The sequence below is a fragment of the Microtus oregoni genome, unplaced genomic scaffold, assembly GCF_018167655.1.
Source record: "Microtus oregoni isolate MIOR12 unplaced genomic scaffold, Mior012 000007F_ref0000211, whole genome shotgun sequence".
Classification (NCBI taxonomy): Eukaryota; Metazoa; Chordata; class Mammalia; order Rodentia; family Cricetidae; genus Microtus; species Microtus oregoni.
In genome coordinates, this window is record NW_024543066.1 from 6,584,741 (window position 1) to 6,605,510 (window position 20,770).

General features: G+C 43.5%; 1 protein-coding gene across 2 annotated transcripts in view; it reads left to right on the top strand.

Annotated features, from left to right (window-relative positions):
* Nucleotides 1-20,770, top strand: part of Reep3 (receptor accessory protein 3) — a 75,546-nt gene that overhangs the window by 49,396 nt on the left and 5,380 nt on the right. For both annotated transcript variants that reach the window (XM_041655886.1, XM_041655887.1), the window contains 4 exons: nucleotides 2,386-2,462; nucleotides 5,810-5,930; nucleotides 6,569-6,682; nucleotides 16,706-16,850. In XM_041655886.1, coding sequence (XP_041511820.1) covers nucleotides 2,386-2,462; nucleotides 5,810-5,930; nucleotides 6,569-6,682; nucleotides 16,706-16,850 — 457 coding nt within the window. The remainder of the gene's footprint in view (nucleotides 1-2,385; nucleotides 2,463-5,809; nucleotides 5,931-6,568; nucleotides 6,683-16,705; nucleotides 16,851-20,770) is intronic.

Here is a 20,770-nt window from a genome sequence, read left to right on the forward strand (position 1 = left end):
AGCTGGAGAGGTGACCCAGTGGATAAGAGCACTTACTTCCCTTCAGAGGACCTGGTTCAGTGGTAACACCCTCGAGGCGGCTTACAACCAGCTCTCTGTACCTCCAGCTCCAGACACACTGTTGTGCTTGTAGTGTGCACATCCGAGCAAGGACTCCTACCACTGTCTGCATCCCTAGCCTTGAGTCACAGTTTGATATCTGTGAAATGGCCAAACAAGCATCTGTCTAAAAACTAAATAGCTAAGGAGGACATATTAGACCGGCCACGCCAGAGTGTGACCCATTACTGTGTGAGCTGACTTTAAAAATGTTTTTTACATAGTACACTATTCTAGCCGCCTCTCCAAACACTGATGTGAATGAGAGGAAGGAAATGGTGGTTTTCCTGAGCTCCTCCAGTTTTCCTTCCGTGTATGGTACAGCTGGCTAGCCTATCCCAGAATCATAGCCTGGACCCACACTCCCGCAAAGTAACCTTGAGAAAGCCCTTTTACCTTTCCGCCACTATTCCCTTGCCTAAGGCAGAAGCAATTGCATTTCCCAACTCATAGTGTTGTTATAGGGGTTAAAGGCTTTATTGCTGTATTATGTATTTAGCAGTCCCAAGTCCAGTGGTTGATGTGGGGTTGTCTGTTTGCTTATGTTGTTGAGCAGGGAAATAAAAAATAAAAAACTAGACCTATGTGAAAGAGTGTTTGCTGGCACTGAAGATAAGGTGTAAATCTGAGAGATATAATGAGTTTAAGGGTACTGATCTAGCATCTGCCTACAAAAGAACGCAGTACCAAAAGACAGCTGAGAGTGAGGGACTAGCTGGTACTAGCCCTAAAGACATCCATCATCACACACAGATAAATGCAAAACAAAAATTGTAAATGTAACTTTTTATTTTTTTATTTTTTTGTTTTAATTTCTTTTATTTATGTAGGCGGAAGTTACTGTCCTGCCCAGTCTGGCAGCAATTCAGTCCTAAAGAAACACACAGTGTTTTTATTTATATATATTATATATAACTATATAATATATAATTATAATAGTGATTATAAATTTTTTACCTCTTAGCTCAGACTTAGTATTAGCTAGCTCTTACAACTTAAATAATTCGCTGGGGGATGGTGGCGCACGCCTTTAATCCCAGCACTCAGGAGGCAGAGGCAGGTGGATCTCTGTGAGTTCGAGACCAACCTGGTCTACAGAGCTAGTTCCAGGACAGGCTCCAAAGCCACAGAGAAACCCTGTCCCAAAAAACCAAAAAAAAAAAAAAAAAAAAAAACTTAAATAATTCTTACCTATGTTTAGCCATGCGGCCTGGTACCTTTTCTCAGTAGGGCATTATTTTCTTGCTTCCTCTGCATCTGGCTGGTGACCACATCTCTGTCTTTCCTCTTCCCAGAATTCTCCTAGCCTGATTGTCCCGCCTATACTTCCTGCCTGGCTGCTGGTCAATCAGCATTTTATTAAACTAATGTGAGTGCCAAATCTTTAGAGTGTCTAAGAGCATTGTCCCACAGCAGTTTCTTTAACTTTATTTTTATTTTATGTGCATTGCTGTATTGCCTGCATGTGTGTCTATGTAAGGGTGTCAGATCCCCTGGATCTGGAGTTAGAGACAGTTGTGAGCTGCCACATGAGTACTGGGAATTGAACCCAGCCCATCTAGAAGAATAGCCAGTGCTCTTAACCGCTGAGCCATCTCTCCAGCCCTAATAAATGCAAAATTCTAAAGACCAATGAGCATTTGATGTTGTCGTATTTTGTGCTGTTTTATTTGTGATTGCTGTTTTATTACGTGATTATTTGATTGTGGTTACTGAGTTACATTCCGTCAGACCTCAGAGATTTGTGGTTGACTCTTGTAGTCATCCCATAAACCCATCCATAAAACCCCTTGAGAACTGGACCATTGTCCTCTACATTGGACCCAATGTGGTGTATATTCCAAGATGCATGAGTATTTATATAAAATTGCTCAGAACAGCCGGGCGGTGGTGGCGCACGCCTTTAATCCCAGCACTCGGGAGGCAGAGGCAGGCGGATCTCTGTGAGTTCGAGGCCAGCCTGGTCTACAGAGCTAGTTCCAGGACAGGAACCAAAGCCACAGAGAAACCCTGTCTCGAAAAAACCAAAAAAATAAATAAATAAATAAATAAATAAATAAATAAATAAATAAATAAAAATTGCTCAGAACAAGTAATTTCTTTTTTAAAAACAGTCTCAGTCTGGAACCCAGGCTGATATGCAGTTCACTGTGTAACACAGGCTAGCCTCAAACTTGTGGAGGATCTTCCTGTCTGAGTGTGCCAGATGCTGAGATTCAGGTGTGAGGCCCCAGGCCCTGCAGTCGGCATAGCCAGTTGTTTCATGAGTGCTTTTATGGCTTCCAGGTCCGCTGGATGATGTACTGGATCGTCTTCGCCCTCTATACTGTGATTGAAACAGTGTCCGATCAGACCCTTGCATGGTAAGTTCCACCGCTCCGAGGGACTCGGGCATTTTCAGGTATCCAGAGTTCTTACCCGGCTCTTGCTTTTCACCATGAGAAATACATCAAGCAACTTAATTACCCGGCATCTTTTTCTTCCTCTGTCTTCCCCGTGACAACAGCGCTTTCTGTGGAGCCCGCCCTCATGAAGGCATCTCACTGTGCTCATCCCTGCCCACCTCCCACTCCCACCAGCATCTTAAAATAGAGAACCTGGCTGTCATAATCTGCTTTCCACACTCATGACTTCAGACTGTTTCCCCGATGGCTTCCGAAATGACTCCTCTCCAATCGGCAGCATCTGGTCGGGGCCCTCCCTCCCTTCCCAGCCCTAAAGCTCCCGAGGCAGGCACATTGAGACTACTTGTCAGAAACCACGTGGACGCCCGCCCACTCGGCAGCAGCTCCCTGGCGGCTCTAGCAAAGCAACACGAGGCATAATTACAACATGTTCATTCCCTCATTGAGCTCACAGTTTATAGAGGACCCATACTTACGGACTCAGATCTCCTCGTGGGGTGTTTCAGGGTACCTTCCCATCCAGCGGTGCTACCAGAGAAGTCTCCTTGTTAAAAATGGAAACCTGAGATCTTGCCAGTGTTTCCACTTCCCATGCATTATAGACTGGTGCTGAAATTAACCCAGGTATCTCATTTATCTTTTCTTTACCTGAGCTACTAAATGCAGCCAGATAGATAGATAGGTAGGTAGGTAGGTAGGTAGGCAGGCAGACAGACAGACAGACAGATCAAACCGGTACCTAGAGATACTGACTTGAACCTGGCGGTCCATCCCTATCTATTCCTTCTTATGCCTGCTTTACACCATTCCCAGTCTTATATTTTCATAGAACATTATATCATATCATCACATTGATTTGTAGGGAAAGTATACATTATCAAACTTCAACATTATTTTGCTTTCTTTCTTTTTCTTTTTCTTTTTTTTTTTTTTTTTTGACAAGGTCTTACTATGTAACTAGCTGGCCTGGAATTGGCTCGTGAACCAGAATAACCTAGAACTCACAGAGGTCTGCCTGGCTGACTCCTGAGTGCATGTCTCGCCATACCTGACCAGACTTAAACATTTTTAACCCCTTATTCACTAGTTAGTTCAAATCAGTATCTATCCTGCCCATCTCCCTCTCTTATCCTTACCTATCTTCTTCCCCCACTTTTTGGTCTCTCTCCCTCCCTTCCCCTACCCTGCCTTCTTCCTACCTCCTTCTTTCTCCCTTTCTTCTCCCTCACCACCATGCCCAGGACTTCCTAGATGCTCAATACATACTCTGAACCCAGGCCCTGCCCTCCTCCATTTTTCTGTTCTTATTTGAAATGTTTTCCTTGAGGCTGACAGGTGCACAAATGTACACACACATACATGCATACATACACACACATAGTATTTCCTTCCCTTTATCTCTATTCCTTTCCTGTTGATTTTGGACTAGATGTTTGAGAAGAATTATCTCTTGACTTTTTTGGTGGGGGGAGTACACAACATGGTTTCTCTGTGTAGCCCTGATTGTCCTGGAACTCATTCTGTAGACCAGGCTGGCCTCTAACTCACAGAGATCCTCCTGCCTCTGCCTCCTGAGTGCTGGGATTGAAGATGTGCGCGACTCCCTCCCCACTTCTCTTAGCTTTTAACTGACAAAACAAAGATTCTTAGCCATTTGAGGGGTCTTGAGTTTCAAAGTCCTTCCTTCTTCATCCTTTTTTTTTTTTTTTTCATTTTTTTCGAGACAGGGTTTCTCAGTAGCTTTTGGTTCCTGTCCTGGAACTAGCTCTTGTAGACCAGGCTGGCCTTGAACTCACAGAGATCCGCCTGCCTCTGCCTCCCAAGTGCTGCCCCACCGCCCGGCCTGTCTTCATCTATTTTGAGGCATGATCTTAGGGAGCTAAGGCTGACCTTGAACTCGTGATCCTCCTACCTCTACCTTCTAAGTGCTAGAATTATAGGCATGAACCACCATTTGTGTGTGTGTGTGTGTGTTTCTGCATTGCTGGGGATCAGACCTTCATTGCGTTAGTAGGCAAACCCTTCACCAACTGATCTACATCCCCAGCCCCCACAGTTCTTTTTTTTTCTTTTTACTTTTTTACTTTTTTTTCTAATTTCAAGCATAGTTTATATACAGCATTGAAAAATGTAGAAAATGCTAGATGTTAAAGGTTGGGCTGACCAGGTGATTCATTCTGAAAAGGTACTTGCCACACAAGCCTTACAACCAGAGTTCAATCTGGGTCTCAGCGTGGACGGATCTAAACGTTGTCCTCTGGCTTCCACGCGTGTCATTGGTGTTCGCACCCACCCATCCATCATCCACACTTGCCTGCATACACACAATCCTAGTTTTTTTTTGTTTTGTTTTGTTTTTTTTGTTTTTGTTTTTGTTTCTGTTGTTCAATCCCGAGAGCCCACGCACTCAGTAAAGTTGCGCTGTGGCAGAGATGATTTGCTGACTATATAGCCATCATTCCTCACTGGCCCCTGACTGTCTGCCTTACCACAAAAACTCAGACACAGGGCTTATATCCTGGCACCCTGTGGTCCTCACACACTGTATGAATTAGCTCTTAGTGTGGCAGCAGGTAGCCCTGTAAAGCACAGAGGATCGGAACAGAAGACGTCCACATCTTGCTTACCTGTCCTCAGGGCAGGGGTTTGGCTCCTGCTTTGCTGGGCTCAGCTCCATTAATGTCTTCATTCAGAACCAAGGCTGTGGAAGGAAGTGTTTTCATGGCAGAAGCTTTAGGAAAAGCTTGGGGAAACTGGACGAGAGTGTCAGAGAGCCGTTAGGACTCTGTCACATTCACTTGTGTTGACCGGTCAAACTACGCGGTCCCGGGTTGGGGAAGTAACTCCGCCCACAGGAAAGACCACATTGGACATGGGCACTTGACTAGTTTCCAGTCTGCCTCTGTGACAATTCCTTATACCCTCATCTGCAGTTGGAATTTAGAGAGAAAATTGATGTGTCACGGGACAGATGAAGGTGTCCCCTGATGTCTGTAGGTGTCACATACTTCTGGGACAGTCCCTAGCTGCCCTGGCTACATGCTAGTTCCATCCTTTCTGAGCCGCGGCAGTCAGTTCAGGTGATGTCTCTTGCAAGGTGTCTGCAAGGATCCTTGCAGTCCTTGGTCAACTCATCTATGATTTAGCCGATATGAACTCATCAATAAATTCCATTGTGATCGTTTCTCTCATCAGCAGCTTCCACGTGTGGAAACAAACATGGCAAGTTTGCGATCTGTGTTATTTGTTGTTTTGCTTCTTACCATATTTCTTTCTGATTATTTCTTTGTTTTGCTTCTCGTTAGGTTTCCCCTGTACTATGAGCTGAAGATTGCCTTTGTCATTTGGCTGCTGTCCCCCTATACCAGAGGGGCGAGTTTAATATACAGAAAGTTCCTTCATCCTCTTCTCTCTTCAAAGGAAAGGGTAAGGTATCTCAGTTATTTTCACACCCTGTCTTTTGGTAACGTCTGTCAGTGCATGCTCTACCTGGGGTTATGAAGAGAGGCCTTTTAACATTGATTATAATTAAAACTAACAGGGAAAAAAAATCAACAACAAACTAGCAGGGCATAATGGTGCAACCCCAGGAGGCAGAGGCAAGCAGATCTCTAAGTTTTAGGCTAGCCTGGTTTACCTATCCAATTCCAGGCCAGCCAGGGCTAGATAGTGAGACCCTCATCTCAAAAAACAAAAACCTGAATAAACTAACATCTATGGATGTGTTCTTGTTTCTGTTGGCCAGTTTTTGTGTATGTGTGGTTTTTTTTTTTTTAAGGCAGGATCTCAGAGTATCATCCTGGCTGACCTGGAACTCCCTATGTAGACAAAGGCTAGCCTCAAATTTACAAAGATCTGCCTGTCCAGAGTGTTGGGATTAAAGGCATTCACTACCACATCCCTCTGGATTACTTTATTTTTTTACTCAGGGTCTCATGTAGCCCAGACTGGCTTTGAATTTACTTTGTAACTGAAGATCACCTTGAACGTCTGCTCTTTCTGCCCCTACCTCCCTCACTACTTGGATCACACACCTAATTTGACTGTGAACTCTTTGCCCCCAGGAAATCGATGACTATATTGTCCAAGCAAAGGAAAGAGGCTATGAGACGATGGTGAACTTCGGGCGGCAGGGCTTGAATTTAGCGGCTGCCGCGGCTGTCACAGCAGCAGTGAAAGTGAGTTTCCCTTTGCTGTGTTGGGTTTTCCAGTCAGCACATACAGAAAAGTAGCCACCTTCCTTTTAGGTCAGTAGAAAATGGTGACAGAACTCTGTTTTATATTTATCCTAGCACTTGAATGAACAAATAAGTAATTTAATGACATTTTAACACTTCATTTTCTATGCTACTTGGGAGTTCAAAGCTCTTAATTTATTATGAAATTAGAGGTAGCTAATAAATAAAACATACCTGCAAATTTCATTTTGGGATACAATCCCCCCCCCCCCCTTTAACCTTGAAATAGTTTTGATAAATCACATTAAGTAAAGATGACCATTCTTTTCTCTGTGTCTTTGGTCTCCCCCCTCCCCCCTTCTCTCTCTGGCATTGCCTTGCTAGGATTTCTGGCTTCCTTCTGCACCTCTACTTCAACCAATTTGAGGTAACTGGTTATTCACAATAAAGCATGTACAAAGTTTGTGCTGAGTCACTAGTGTCATAGCTGTTCTCTCCATCCCAGTTACTGACTGAACAGCCTTCTCTGGAGACTGGCGCCATGGCTCTTGGGCTCCTTTGCATGTAGTAGTTGGTGTGGCTTATTTTCAAAAGCGTGTGGTACATGGGAAAAAGAAAAACCAGACGTCACAACCAAAAAGTGCTGACCGTGACTTTTGAAGTCACCATAAACTGTTTGCTAATTTGTGTGTGCCTTGGTTGCTTTGTGTGTAGAATAAGGGTGACATGTCTCTGAGCATACATGATAGCACTGTGCTTGCTCACAGTGGAACCAGGGATCCTCAATTTCAGGCAAATGGTTTACTAATATGAGATAAAATGTGGGCAATTAGTATTCTACTTTCAAGTCAGACTCTTTAGTTGTTTGTTGTTAAGATTTATTTTTGTTTTAATTGTGTGTGTGTGTATGCGCGCGCGCGTGCATATCTGTGTCTATCGATGTGGGTATAATGCCTGTGAGTGTGGGTGCCCATGGAGTCCAGAGCATAGGATTCCCTGGTACTAGGGTTACAGACAATGTGAACCTCCTAATGTGGATGCTAGGAACAGAAATTGGGTCGTCTGCAAGAGCAGCAAGAGCTGCTGACTTCTGAGCCGTCTCCCCAGCTCAGGTCGGGCTCTTTGTGGCTGTGCTGCCCTGTGGAAGACTGCAGTTGAGTTAGGGGTGATTTTATAGGCCGCTTGAGAGCACATTCACTTCTCAGAGCCTTCGGCTGGCTCACCTCAGAGTCCATCTAAGCAAAAGTGAGAACTCTGATGTTCTTCCTGGCCATATTATAGTGAGGGCTAAGCAGAAAGTCATTCGTAGACATATGTAGATAACTGTATTGATAATGGCTGTTGATTACTGTAGAGAAGTAAACCACAGTGTTTACTGCTATATAGCCTTCCTCTTCCTGGGCCTGTAATGGGCTTTTCTTTCATTAAAATAGATGAATAGACCCTAAAACAGCAACGTTTTGAACTTATTGAGTGCAGGCCGTGCGTACCTGTATACACACAGACCTGAGCACTGTGAAAAGTGTATTGGGGATTATGCACAGGGTAGGACAGCTAAGCAAATGAAAACTAAAAAGGCAATTATTAACTCTGGGGGAAAAAAACAACAAGAATTTTATTAGAAGCAAAGTACAGCTCGGCGGTGGTGGCACAGACCTTTAATTCCAACACTCAGGAGGCAGAGGCTAGCAGATCTGTGTGAGTTAGAGCCAGTCTGGTCCTCAGAACAAGTTCCAGGACAGAATCCAAAGCTACACAGAGAAACCCTGTCTCAAAAAAACAAAACAACAAGAAGAAGCAATGTACAATAACAGAACCTGGCCCAGCCAGGCAGTAAGAAGAACACAAAGAATTGAACAACTGTCCTCTTGCTGTGCTGAGAAGTGGGGCTAGGGAGGAGGGATGGAGGTGGAAGAGAAAGCTCTCACTCTCGGGGCACAGGTCAGAGGGTTTATCTTATTGTGCTTGTGTGTAGAGGGGTGTGACCACAAAGAGCTTGCTCCTTCCTGTTTAAGCTCAGCATTGTTTGACCGTGCAGGCCAAGTGAATACATTCATTTACACCTCAAAGACATTTCTGAACTTGTCTTATTTAAAAAGCATCATTTAATGTGATCCTGTGTAGAAAACTGCAAATTCAATTTCAACTTTGAACGGGCATTGAAAACGCATTTGAGGATGTTGTTTTAGTAAACATAGAAAGAAACCCCAGTGGTTCTCAGTTTAACACTTAGAAATATTCCTAATGTGTTGTCTGGCTTGTGTATATGTGCACCATATGCATGCCTGGGCCCCAAAGGCCAGAAGCAGGTGTTGGGTCCCCGTAGTTAGAGCCATAGTTGTTGTGAACTCCTCTAAGGGGGCTGGAGACTGAACTCATTTCTTTTGTAAGAACAGCAAGTGTTCTCAGCTGCTGAGTCATCTCTCCAACTCCTAACCATGTTATATAACTATTTGTGGGTTATTTACTGTATCATGACTTATATTTATTAAGCCTATTATTGCTTCATGGGAAGTCAGCAACCCTCACAATATAATTTTATCCTTATTCCCTTATTTTATCTCATATTTGCCTTCATCAGTTTTTACCATCCTACCACGCTATCTCTTGCACACTTGACGTCTCTCCATTATCCTAGTCTAAGATGCAATCTAAGATAGTCTGGCCCTGTGGCCTCGGAGGCGCCTTACCTTCCGACTGCAGCCAATGTATCTTTTGGTTGCTAAGACCCTCTGATATTAAATAATGTTATCTCACAGCAAGACTTTTCTATAAAAAAAAATGCCACAAAAGATAATCCCGTATCTACTTCCTCTTTTGTGATTCATGGATTTCACTTTTATATTTAACAACTCAAAATCAACTTTCCACTCCCCGCCCCCAAGCAGGAAACCAGCCCACCACTGAAGTTCACTGCCCTGCTTGCTGGTGTCGTGGTTGTTTAACCGAAAGAGTCTCAGTGTGTGTGGTCATATCATGTTCTCATGACTGTAAGAATGCTGGAACACTCGATTCCTGGTGCTGTTGTGTTTGTTAGAAATAGTAACTGTTGAGTACCATGTAATGCTAGCTCTGTTAGCCTCAACGTATACTGTGCTTTCTCTAAGTGGCTGGAATCAGTTTCATTTCTGGAGACATTTACCAAAAAAAAAAAAGAAAAGAAAAAAAAAGTATTGTCACAAAAGAACTCACTGAAGCAGGCATTTCATACTCAAGTAAATTGGAGCCAAATTGAGAAATAGGTCAGGATTAAAGAGAAAATGAAAGAAAAACGATAGCAAAATTTATGCATTGTTTTTATATACATATATATATGAAAGCATGGTTTGTTAGAAATATCTTTCAGTCTAAACATTATTGCACTCGTTGTATGATCTTTAGGCGATGGCGACTTTCTGCCTAGGATCCCCAGGTTGAACCACTTGAGCGTGTAAGAGATGGAAACAGGAATCTAATCAGAACATTTATTACACCATAAAGCAATTCCCTGAAAAATGTTACTCAGTCCTCTGGCCTCATTACCAGGCATCTGTTCACAAGGTCAGTGTACGAGTTTATTTTGGCTGAGCAAAGCACAAATACATGAAGGACCTTCAAGGATTCTGCTGAGGATGCTAAGCAACCCTGCTTCCACGGCGGAGATTCAGGTGGCATTGCTGTAGCTGCCCGCCACCCATGCGATGAAGGGCAGGTGAAGAGCAGAGCCGCTGGCCCCTTGGGCCACCTCAGCATTCACTCTGGCAGCCTCTTCTCATTACGCCTCTTTAATAGACCCCCCCCAAAAAAAAAAACTTAAGGAAATTAGAGCTCTACAGGTAAAATTGCTGAAATCTAATTGTCTTTTAAAGCCACCATTATTACCTTCAAATTCCTGACCCCTTGCTATCTGTTTTAATGGCTTTCTGTGAAAGGATTTTGAGAATATTCATTTACAGATTCTTCCCCTTTTCTGTAAAGAAGAGAAAATCCAGTCCATTTTCCTACAGTCCACAGAGCAGGTTAGCGTAGCTGACACTGAATTCTAGAACACTCGAATTAGTCTGGATTTTTTTCTCTTTAAGTTTGGATTCTGCCATGTATCGGCCACAAGACTGTAGGCAAACCATCTACACTAATGTAAGAATTAAGCACTTTTCTTGTCTATAAAGCGAAGGGTAGACAATTGATATCTAAAACCTGCTGCATCTCCAGAACGGCAGCTCTCAACTGGAAGTGGTTTATGCTCCAACGCGCACCAACATGGACGTTTTAGGTCCTCACAAGTGACCAGGACCCACTCCTGACACCTAAGTAGGTGTCAGGGATGCAGCTTTACTGTCCTGCAGGGCAGAAACACTGCAAAGACTTTCCAGTTCAGAAGAGCAATGGCACTGAGGTTGAGAGACCCTGCTTCAAAGGTGTACTGAATCTGGGCAGGGGCGGAGGAGGGGAGGACACACGACTAAACTAAAAGAACATACACACATGTATAAGAAGTTTAGGAAATGATTACAAGTCATCTTGATCTTCTAGTTCCTTTTAAATTTTTTATCTATAGTAATTATTCTTCAATCTCTAATCTTAAACACTAAGATACATCATTCACCTAGTGGGAATACATCTAGATCCACCCTGGACTTCATCGATGCTTTTATCGACTATCCAGAGGGGAGGTTCCCCCAACAATGAGAACTAAACGTAGCAACTGTTAAATGTAACACCCGTCCCAGATGACAAGTAGAGCTGAGTGACGGTCATAACGGAATGGGATAGTAAGAATTACCATAGAAAAGCATAGACTGCGATAAAGCTTGATAGGATAACACTATATGGCTATATATAGATCTAACGCTGTATGGTTGACCTAGAACCCAGAACCCTCCTGCCTCAGTTTCCCAAGGGCTGGGATTACAAATGTGAGCTACCATACCCAGCTGTGCATATAGTTCTGACATGAATGAAATCTAAAGTGCTAGAGTATGCAATGCCCTGTCAATGGTGACCCCTTCTTCCTGACTGGAGTGCTGTTTCTATACTCTACACAGACTAGCCTCAATTTTCTTATCCTTTTGTTTAATATTGTGCAAGCCAAAGAGAGGAGGAGGGGCACACATTTAATTGAAGCAAAGCAGAAATACCTATTAGTGATAAATGTGTAGGCTTTGCTACTTTGCCCTCAAAACAGAAGCTGGGCTAGTGAGATGGCTTGGCAGATAAGAACACGTACTACTCTTGCAGAAACCTGGAGTTCAGTTACCAGCACCACACTGGGTGGCTCACTACTGTGTGCCTCTAGCTACTACCTCCAGCTACAGCCTCTGGCTTCTGCATGCCCCAACACTTACATGCACACACCAACCCCCCCCCCACACACACACACCCATCCCCCAGGCACATGCACAGTTTTAAAAAGTAAAAATAGATTTTTTTTAAAACTTTTTTAACAAATCTTTTTTTTTTTTAAGATAGCAGAAAAACTATTTTTATTCTTCTGTGTTTGTTTCATTTTCGAGGCAAGGCCACACACTATGTATGTCTGGCCTACCTCCATCTCCTGGCCACTCTGCAACTGTGTTTCTTTTGATGATAGGAAGCGAAGCATTAGATACAAAAACCCTAGTGACCAGTGGAGCAGAAATTGTTATTGTGTAGCATGTTACTATAATCAGGTCTCCATTAAGCCAGCGTGAGGACAGATAAGGACAAAGGTGGCTGAGAATGCTGTAGCAAAACCCTTCACTTGGAATACGGATTTTAAAGCTAACTTTTAAAAAGATTTTTCTTAAACTTTATTAAATAAAATCATTAATTCAGAATATTAAAGAAAAATTTGGCCGGGCGGTGGTGGCGCACGCCTGTAATCCCAGCACTCGGGAGGCAGAGGCAGGCGGATCTCTGTGAGTTCGAGACCAGCCTGGTCTACAAGAGCTAGTTCCAGGACAGGCTCCAAAACCACAGAGAAACCTTGTCTCGAAAAAACCAAAAAAAAAAAAAAAAAAAAAAAAAAAAAAAAAAAAAGAAAAATTTGAAGGGTTAGAAAATCAATCACCCATCTCATCTACCTAAACATTAATTATACTGTCCTCATTTTGCATATTTTCCCCACATCCTGCAGGCTTGCAATCCCTTCATCATGGATGTGATTAGGACCAGAGTGAGCAAGTTGCCCTTCGGATATGGTTATTTTGTAATTACTTCTCTCCTTTGAAGTAGTTACATTGGATAATTACAACATATTGAATGTTTTTCAACTTTACAGTGCTACACTTACTCTCTGTTCTCATTTTAGATGTGGTTTTGTCTATTAAAAAAAAAAAAAACTATATAGTGGGAAATCCAGTTTCCCAAGGTAGTAAGAACTGTTGAAGTGTCAAGAGTCCTCAAAAAAAAAAAAAAAAAAAAAAAAAACCCAGCTTATATCCCCTTTTTTATTCCCCCATTTGTCTTCCCTAAGTGTCACCAGCTGGCCTCAGAATCACTGTAGCTGAGGACAACTTTAAGCCTGTGGTCCTGCTGCCCTCGTCTCCTGATCACTGGGATGACAGACATGCATCACTAGGCCCTGTTCAGTCCATGCTGGAATGGCATCCTGGACTTCCTGCAGGCTCATGCTAAGCAAGTGCTCTGCCCACTGAGCTGTGCCCTTAGCCCCACTTTCTGTTTTTCCACAGGCCGTCACTGAGGGAAGTCAGGGCAGGAACCCAAGGCCAGAACTGAGGCCATAGAAGAGTACTCCTTACAGCTTTGTCTTCATGGTGTGCTCAGCCTGAGTTCTTATACAACTCAGGACCACCTGCCCAGGGGTGGCACCGCCCACAGTGGGCTGGTCCTTCCCACACTGATCTTTAATCAAGGAAATACACTACAGATCTGCCTACAGGCAATATGATAGAGGCATTTTCTCAACTGAGGTTTCTCTTCCCAGATAACTCTGGTTTATGTCAGGTTGGGGCAGGGAATAGTCATAAAAAGAATACTAAGTGTGCATGTTAATGACCTGCTCAGTATAAAACCATTCTAAACCAGGCGGTACATGCCTTTAATCCCAACACTCGGGAGGCAGAGGCAGGCAGATCTCTGTTAATTTGAGGCCAACCTAGTCTACAAGAGCTAGTGCCAGGAGAGCTAGGGTTGTTACACAGAGAAGCCCCGTCTCTATAAAACCAACAACAACAACAAAAGACCATTCTAGATGGTCTAGGAGGGCAGAAGCCTAAGATTCACCCTGTCTCTGGTCTCCTAAAATCTGGCTCCTGGCTCCTATAGCAAACACACATCATACAGCAACAACAGCACTCTGGTTCATTGTTGAGGTAAGCTTTCTCTACTGATTGCACCAATTAAAACCACTTGCAATGGTACAATTATTAACCCAGTCAACAATCAGTGCCATTGTACCTCATTAAAACTAGCCCTGGAAATTGTATTCAAGGGGGTGGAAAGGTTGCATAGATAGATAGATAGATAGATAGATAGATAGATAGATAGATAGATTAGATAGACACACAGATCTATTTAAAACCCAAGTCATAAAATGTGGACTTGCATGCCGTTTGTATGTAGGTATGGGATGGAAAGAACAGGCCAGGAGTATTGAGGATTTACAGAAAGAGCAAGGCACAGTAAAGAAAGTGACGAACAGTTCTAAGGAGATAGATGAGCACAGCCCTTCCGTGACCTTTATCTCTACAGTGTCTCACTCCCATCTCTGCTCTAAGTCAGTGCTATATATCTGCTCAACAGAAAATAATATCATGAGCTAAGTTTGTCGAGAGTCTTTTTAAATGTGTTATTGTGTGTGCATGATAGAGGAGAGGCAGTGTGCAGAGGACAGCTTTGTGAGGTAGACTCCTTCCCTCCACTCCTACACGGGGACTGGGGATCAAATTCAAGTGCTGAGATTAAAGATATGAGCCATTACACCTGGATCAAAACCTAATTTTTTGTTTTTTGTTTTGGTTGATTGGCTTGTTTTTTCAAGGCAAGGTTTCTTTGTGTAGCCCTGGCTGTCCTGGAACTTGCTCTGTCAATGAGGCTGGTCTCAAACTCAAAGAGATCACCTGCCTCTGACTCCCAAATGCTGGAATTAAAGGTGTGCACCACCATCCCTCCAAAAATAATTTTTAAATGTGTGATATCCACTTATTTAAATGGGGATATGGATTTTAAACGTTTTCCCTTTTTTCCTTGGATATATTTCCTTATGTTAAAGTGTTTTGCCTTTGTGTTTATATATGTGTACCATGTGCACACTTGGTATGCAAAGAGATCAGAAGAGGGTATTGGGTCCTCTGGAGTTGGAATTGCAAATGATATATACTGTGTGGGTCTGGGAATTGAACCCAGGTCCTCTACAAGAGCAATGAGAACTTTTAGCCACTGGGCTTTCTCTCCAGCCCCAACTTTAAGCGTTCTCGCACAATTCAAAGCGTAGCAGAAATACAAACCTTACCTAGGCAGTAGACACAGCATGTGGTTTGACATGGTATCGGTAAGCTAGAGTACTGAATCATGACTTGTGAATCGACGAGCTGTTTCTTCAGGGTAAAACACACGTGAAAAGAAACGCCCAAATGTTTGTAACACCTTTAACGCTGAAGTTTAGAGATGAAGCATGACGGGTGAGTTTCCATGGTGATGTGAGAAGTAGAGGCAATCCGAAATTCACATGTGTGGGAAGAAATCATCAGTGTAAGCGCCTTGAGACAAGTATTTTTAGCCCAGCTATAAATAAAACAATGAATCATACGTATGCTATGCAGATTTAAAGTGGGTAAATTTAGGATTTTTTTTTTCATTTTACAAAGCTTCACAGTTTAGAGAGACATGTCTTAAAAGTTCAGATGAATATCCCCCATGAAAGCCAAGTGGTGATGAAAACCATTGCATGCGGTGTGTGATGGGGATGCTCTCCGTGCTGGCCGTACTCTTTCCGCTGCAGTTGCCGGCAGCCAGAGACATCTTAGATGTGGCTAGTGAAAGTAAGGAACTTCATTTCAGCTCTGCAACAGTGGTACGCACCTTGAATCCTAGCACTGGGGAGGCAGAGGCAGGCGGATCTCTATAAGTTCAGGGCCAGCTAGGGCTCCACAGAGATACCCTGTCTCAAAAAAAAAAATGTGTTTTCCTTTTTAATTAATTTGCATTTAAATATTTGCTTGTGTCATATTTTTAGGACAACAGTAGGAGCTTAAGAGCTGGCTCAGTGGTTAGAGGTGTTTATTGCTCTTGCAGAGAACCTGGTTTACTTCCCAACTTCCACATGGTAGCTCATTGCCTCTACCTCCAGTCCCAGGGGATCAGACAGCCTCTTCTGGCCTGGCAGGTCGCTGCATCCCTGTAGTACACATACATACTTGCAGACACCTTCTCATATACATAAAATAAAAATGAATATACATTTTATAAAGACGAAATGAACTATCATGTGATGGACATGTCTGGCCGGATTGTTCATTGTGTGAAGATGTTTGCATATCCAAAATTCTTTGGCTCCTAACTCTTTCCACCGACCTCCAGTTCGAGCTATTACCATTCGTGACTTACACTTGTTTTAAAACACTGTCCTTCCTTGAAGAACTTCTCTACATCATAAGTATTAAGCCCCAACAGGCTAGTTTTACTATTACTAATCCAGAATACTGAGCCACGACTCAGAATTATATTGCTATTTGCTCTGAAGTTAATTTCATTATTTTAAAAAATAAAATAAAAACATATCTTAAAGTTTAGTATAATGCTGAAATGCCTGGAATATAATGTATTGATATAATGGCATACTTTGAGATGCATAAAAAGGAAAATGGATTAATGTTGCTATAGATATCAGAAAGCAGGTATAAACAGCGTGTGGCATTCACCTAGATGTCAGCCGCTCCAAGTGCTTTTTTATATAAAGTAAGATGTGCAGGGATGTTAATATATGACAAAATATTACTGTGTTTCTTAATTAAATGTTGTAGCATGTTGTATGACAAATAGAAGAATATTAAGTATTTGAAAGTATCTTTTTTCCTCGGGTCTTATCGCGTCTCTGTTAAATAGAGCCAAGGCGCAATAACGGAGCGCTTGCGGAGTTTCAGCATGCATGATTTGACAGCCATCCAAGGTGATGAGCCTGTGGGACAGAGACCCTACCAGACTTTGCCAGAAGCAAAGAGGAGAAGCAAACAAGCCAGTGAACCAGCAGGTATGCTTATGTGTTGGAATATGCACGGGTCTTTCATCAAAGGGCTAGAGTTCGGGTGGCTACTATATGACACATGGGTCCCGAGACAGAGCTCACTTGGCTATTGATACCATTTTTGTCAGGACAGAGTCTTGTGTAGCCTATGCTGTCTTCAACCTCTTGATCCTGCCTGTACCGCCCCAGTGCTAGGACTATAGGTGTGAATGACCACACCCAGCAAAATTTACTTTTCTTAAACATATATTTTGGAGCTTATTATTTCGTGTGTTGTCTTTCTGTTTTCCAGACAGGGTGTCATAGCCCAAGCTTGCTAAGGCTGACCGTGAACTTTCTGGTCCTCTTGTGTCTAACGGCCAAGTGCTGGGCTCAGGTGTGCAGCCCCACATCTGATATAATGCAACCCTAGGGAGAGAATCCAGAGATTTGGACAAGCACTCTCTTGCCAACCGAACCGCATGCCCTGCCCAAGCATGTCTTTTTGAGTCTCAGTTTTCCTGTGCAGTTTTGAGCTTTGGTTTTACCCCTAGCCCTTTCTTTCCAAATTTTCTCTAAGTCAAACTGCTACTTGGCCTTTTGCTGCCGACAGAATTCATGAAGCTAGCGGGGTATGGTAGTGCACACTGGTAGTACCAGCACTCGGGAGGCAGAGGCAGGTGGATCTCTGTGATCTCGAGGCCAGCCTGGTCTACAGAGCAGGTTCCAGGACAGCCAAAGTTACACAGAAAAACCCTGAGGGGGGAAAAAAAGGAAGAAAGGAAGATTGATCATTTGATCGTGCAACTAAAAGCAGAGCTGTGGCCTCCCAAGCATCTGTGAGGTTTTAGGGGCTGTGGGCATGGTTCAGAGCTCAGCCCGTGCTTTAGTTCTGACTGGTCACCAGCACTCTCTGTTCAGACTGTGGACTGACATCTGAGCAGTTCCATGGGTAAGCAGCACTCTGCGAGGTCTGTGAACAAGCGGGGACGTTGACTCACAGGTGAGAAGGCTTAAGCAGATGACGAGCTATGACTCAAAACCGAAATAAGATTACTCCAGTGGGCAGTGTGGTGAGATCGCGCACTCCAGTTCAAGAGCTAGCTTGTCGGCATATTCTGCAGAGATGATGAGCCTGTCGGAGTTGCTGTGTCTTGCGCCTGGAGTGGACCGGTGTGGTCTTGGAAGCAGGTGTGAAACAAGCAGGGTCGTCTCCCCATCGTGGCTCGTCTGCAGCAGTCTTCCTTCACATCCAGGCTGGAAGCTAAGATGCTGAGGACATTCCTTTCTTTCTTTAATTTATTTAACTTTTTCTGATGTGCATTGCTTATTTGCTGCATTTTTGTCTGTGTGAGGATGTCGGATCCCTTGGAACTGGAGTTACAGACAGTTGTAAGCTGCTATGTGGGTGCTGGGAATTAACTCGGGTCCTCCGGAGGACATTCCTTATTAAGGTGTTAATCAGTCTTTTAAAAACTTCGTTCTCTTAAGAGACAGGCTGAAAATGATTATAATAGCTCAAGCTAATTTTTAAAATAAAGTAACAGCCCCTCCTTTTTTTCTTTCTTTTTTAAAGACCCAAGTTTTGTACTGTAACCTAGGCTGACCTTGAACTCTTGGCAGTTCTCCTGCTTCAGCTTCCCAAATGTTAGCTTCCCACCTAGCCATAGTTCCTCTTCAAAGAGAGGGGCTGGAGAGATGTCTCGTTGGTTAAGAGTGAACACTGCTCCTAGGAAGAACCCAAGTTCAGTTTCCAGTGTTTATTCGCAGCCGCCATAACTCCCAACTCCGCCACTCTCTGTGAGCACCTGGACTACGTGCACATGCCCACATACAGATATGTATGTATGTGTATACATACATGTACTTAAAAATAATAAAAGTAACTCTTCCACTTTCTCCCCAGAATGAATAATATTTAAAATGGTGGCCAGTGTCTAAAAGGTTATAATCAAACTAACCATTGGTTAATGTAATACTTTTAAGAATGAAGACCCGAGGCTGGGCTGTGGCTCAGTGGGTAGAGTGCTTGCCTAGCATACAGAAAGTCCTGGGTTCCATCCCCAGCATTTCATAAACGGGGCTTGGTGATACATACCTGTAACCCAAACGCTCAGATTTAAAAAGTGGTGGAAGCAGGAAAGATCAGAAGTTCAAGGCCAGCCTCAACTACCTAGCAGTTTTTGGTCAGCCTGAACTACGTGAGACCTTGGGTCAAAACAGGAGAGAGAGAGAGAAAAAATGAGAGAGAGAGAGAGAGAGAGAGAGAGAGAGAGAGAGAGAATATGAGAATTACTGTACAGGAAGGTAAAGAACACATCTTGCATCCCAAAGAAGACAAAAGGAAGCCATCAGAAATGTTCTCATCTGGCCAGAGTGGCACATGCCATTCATCTCGGTACTCCAGAGGCAGACAGACCTCTAAGTTCAAGGCCAGCCTGCTCTCACTCTATAAAGTGAGTTCCAGCAGAGCCAGAGCTGCACATAGAAACCCTGTCAGGAGGAGGAGGAGGAAGTGGAGGGCGGGGGCAAACAAACAAGAAAGTTCCCCTTGTCAACTGTAAAACCCCGTTTCCTCAAACAATCACAGTCCCTTTGTTCAGAATGAGGGGTGACTGGGCTCAGCAAAGCAAAGTAATTCTGTTCAGGGTTCCATGCAGCTGTGCTCCAACAGCAGCTGGGACTGGAGCCACACACCCAAAGGGCTCGCACGTGTCCCTGTCAGAGCCTGGAAAAGCCTAGCAAGCAGCAGGTGTTAATCTGTGTCCCCTCTGTGTGGACTCGCAGGAGTCACCTGGCAGCTGCGGTTCCCACAAGACCCTGGCAGAAATCCCACTCGGTGCCTTCACAGCACTATTGGTGGTGACTGGGGCGACTGCAAAAGCCTGGAAGGTTGAAGGGGAGGGGGAAAGCCCTGAGCCAGCCTCTTGGACTTTCTGTGAGTTCAAAGTGAACTGATCATTTTGGATGACAATCTGCCAGACAAGTGTTCAGAGAGGTTTGTCCAGGACCTCTCCTCTCATTCACAATAACAGAAGCCAAGCACCTACAGTGACAGTTGATTACCATGAAGACTAATGATGTCCCATTCCGAGGGGGAGAAATAGGTCAGTGAGACAGCGGGGTGGAGAGGTGCGGCAGTTGTAGTTGGTGGTCAGGATTAAGAGGTGTGAAGCTGTTCGGTGTCTCTACATGCTAGAAAATCCAGAGATCTTCTAAAAGGTTAGCACTGTCTACTTCTATGTAGTGGGGCTTTTTTGTTTTTCTTTTGTGTGTGTTCTATTGTTTGATTGGGAGGGTGTTGTTGTTTATCTGTTTGTTTAGTTTTAATTCATTACTCAATCAGAAATAACACAATATTCTTTTTTTTTTTTTTTTTTTTTTGGTTTTTCAAGACAGGGTTTCTCTGTGGCTTTGGAGCCTGTCCTGGAACTAGCTCTGTAGACCAGGCTGGTCTCGAACTCACAGAGATCCACCTGCCTCTGCCTCCCGAGTGCTGGGATTAAAGGCGTGCGCCACCATCGCCCGGCCACAATATTCTTATTTTGGTTTTTGTTTGTTTGTTTTTGTTTTTGAGAAAGGTTTTCTCTCTGTAGCCTTCACTATCCTGGAACTAGTACTGTAGACCCGGCTGGGCCCAAACTCAAAGAGGACCACCTGCCTCAGCCTTCCAAGTGCTGGGATTAAAGGCATGCTCTACCACCACCTGGCTAATACTCTTATTTTGAAAAAAATTAAAAAATACAATAGAAAACTCAAGAAATGACAGCCTCTATTTTTTTTCTAATTTATTTTCTTCATTATACAAGAATAATTTTTTAAGAAGCTACTTGGCAATTTAAAAAAGGAGAAATTGAAATTACGTAAAAGCCTGCTTCCTGTGACATATAATGGTCTGGAGGCTGTTAGCACAGCTCAGTTGGGTGAGTAGAGGAGCTTGCCACCAA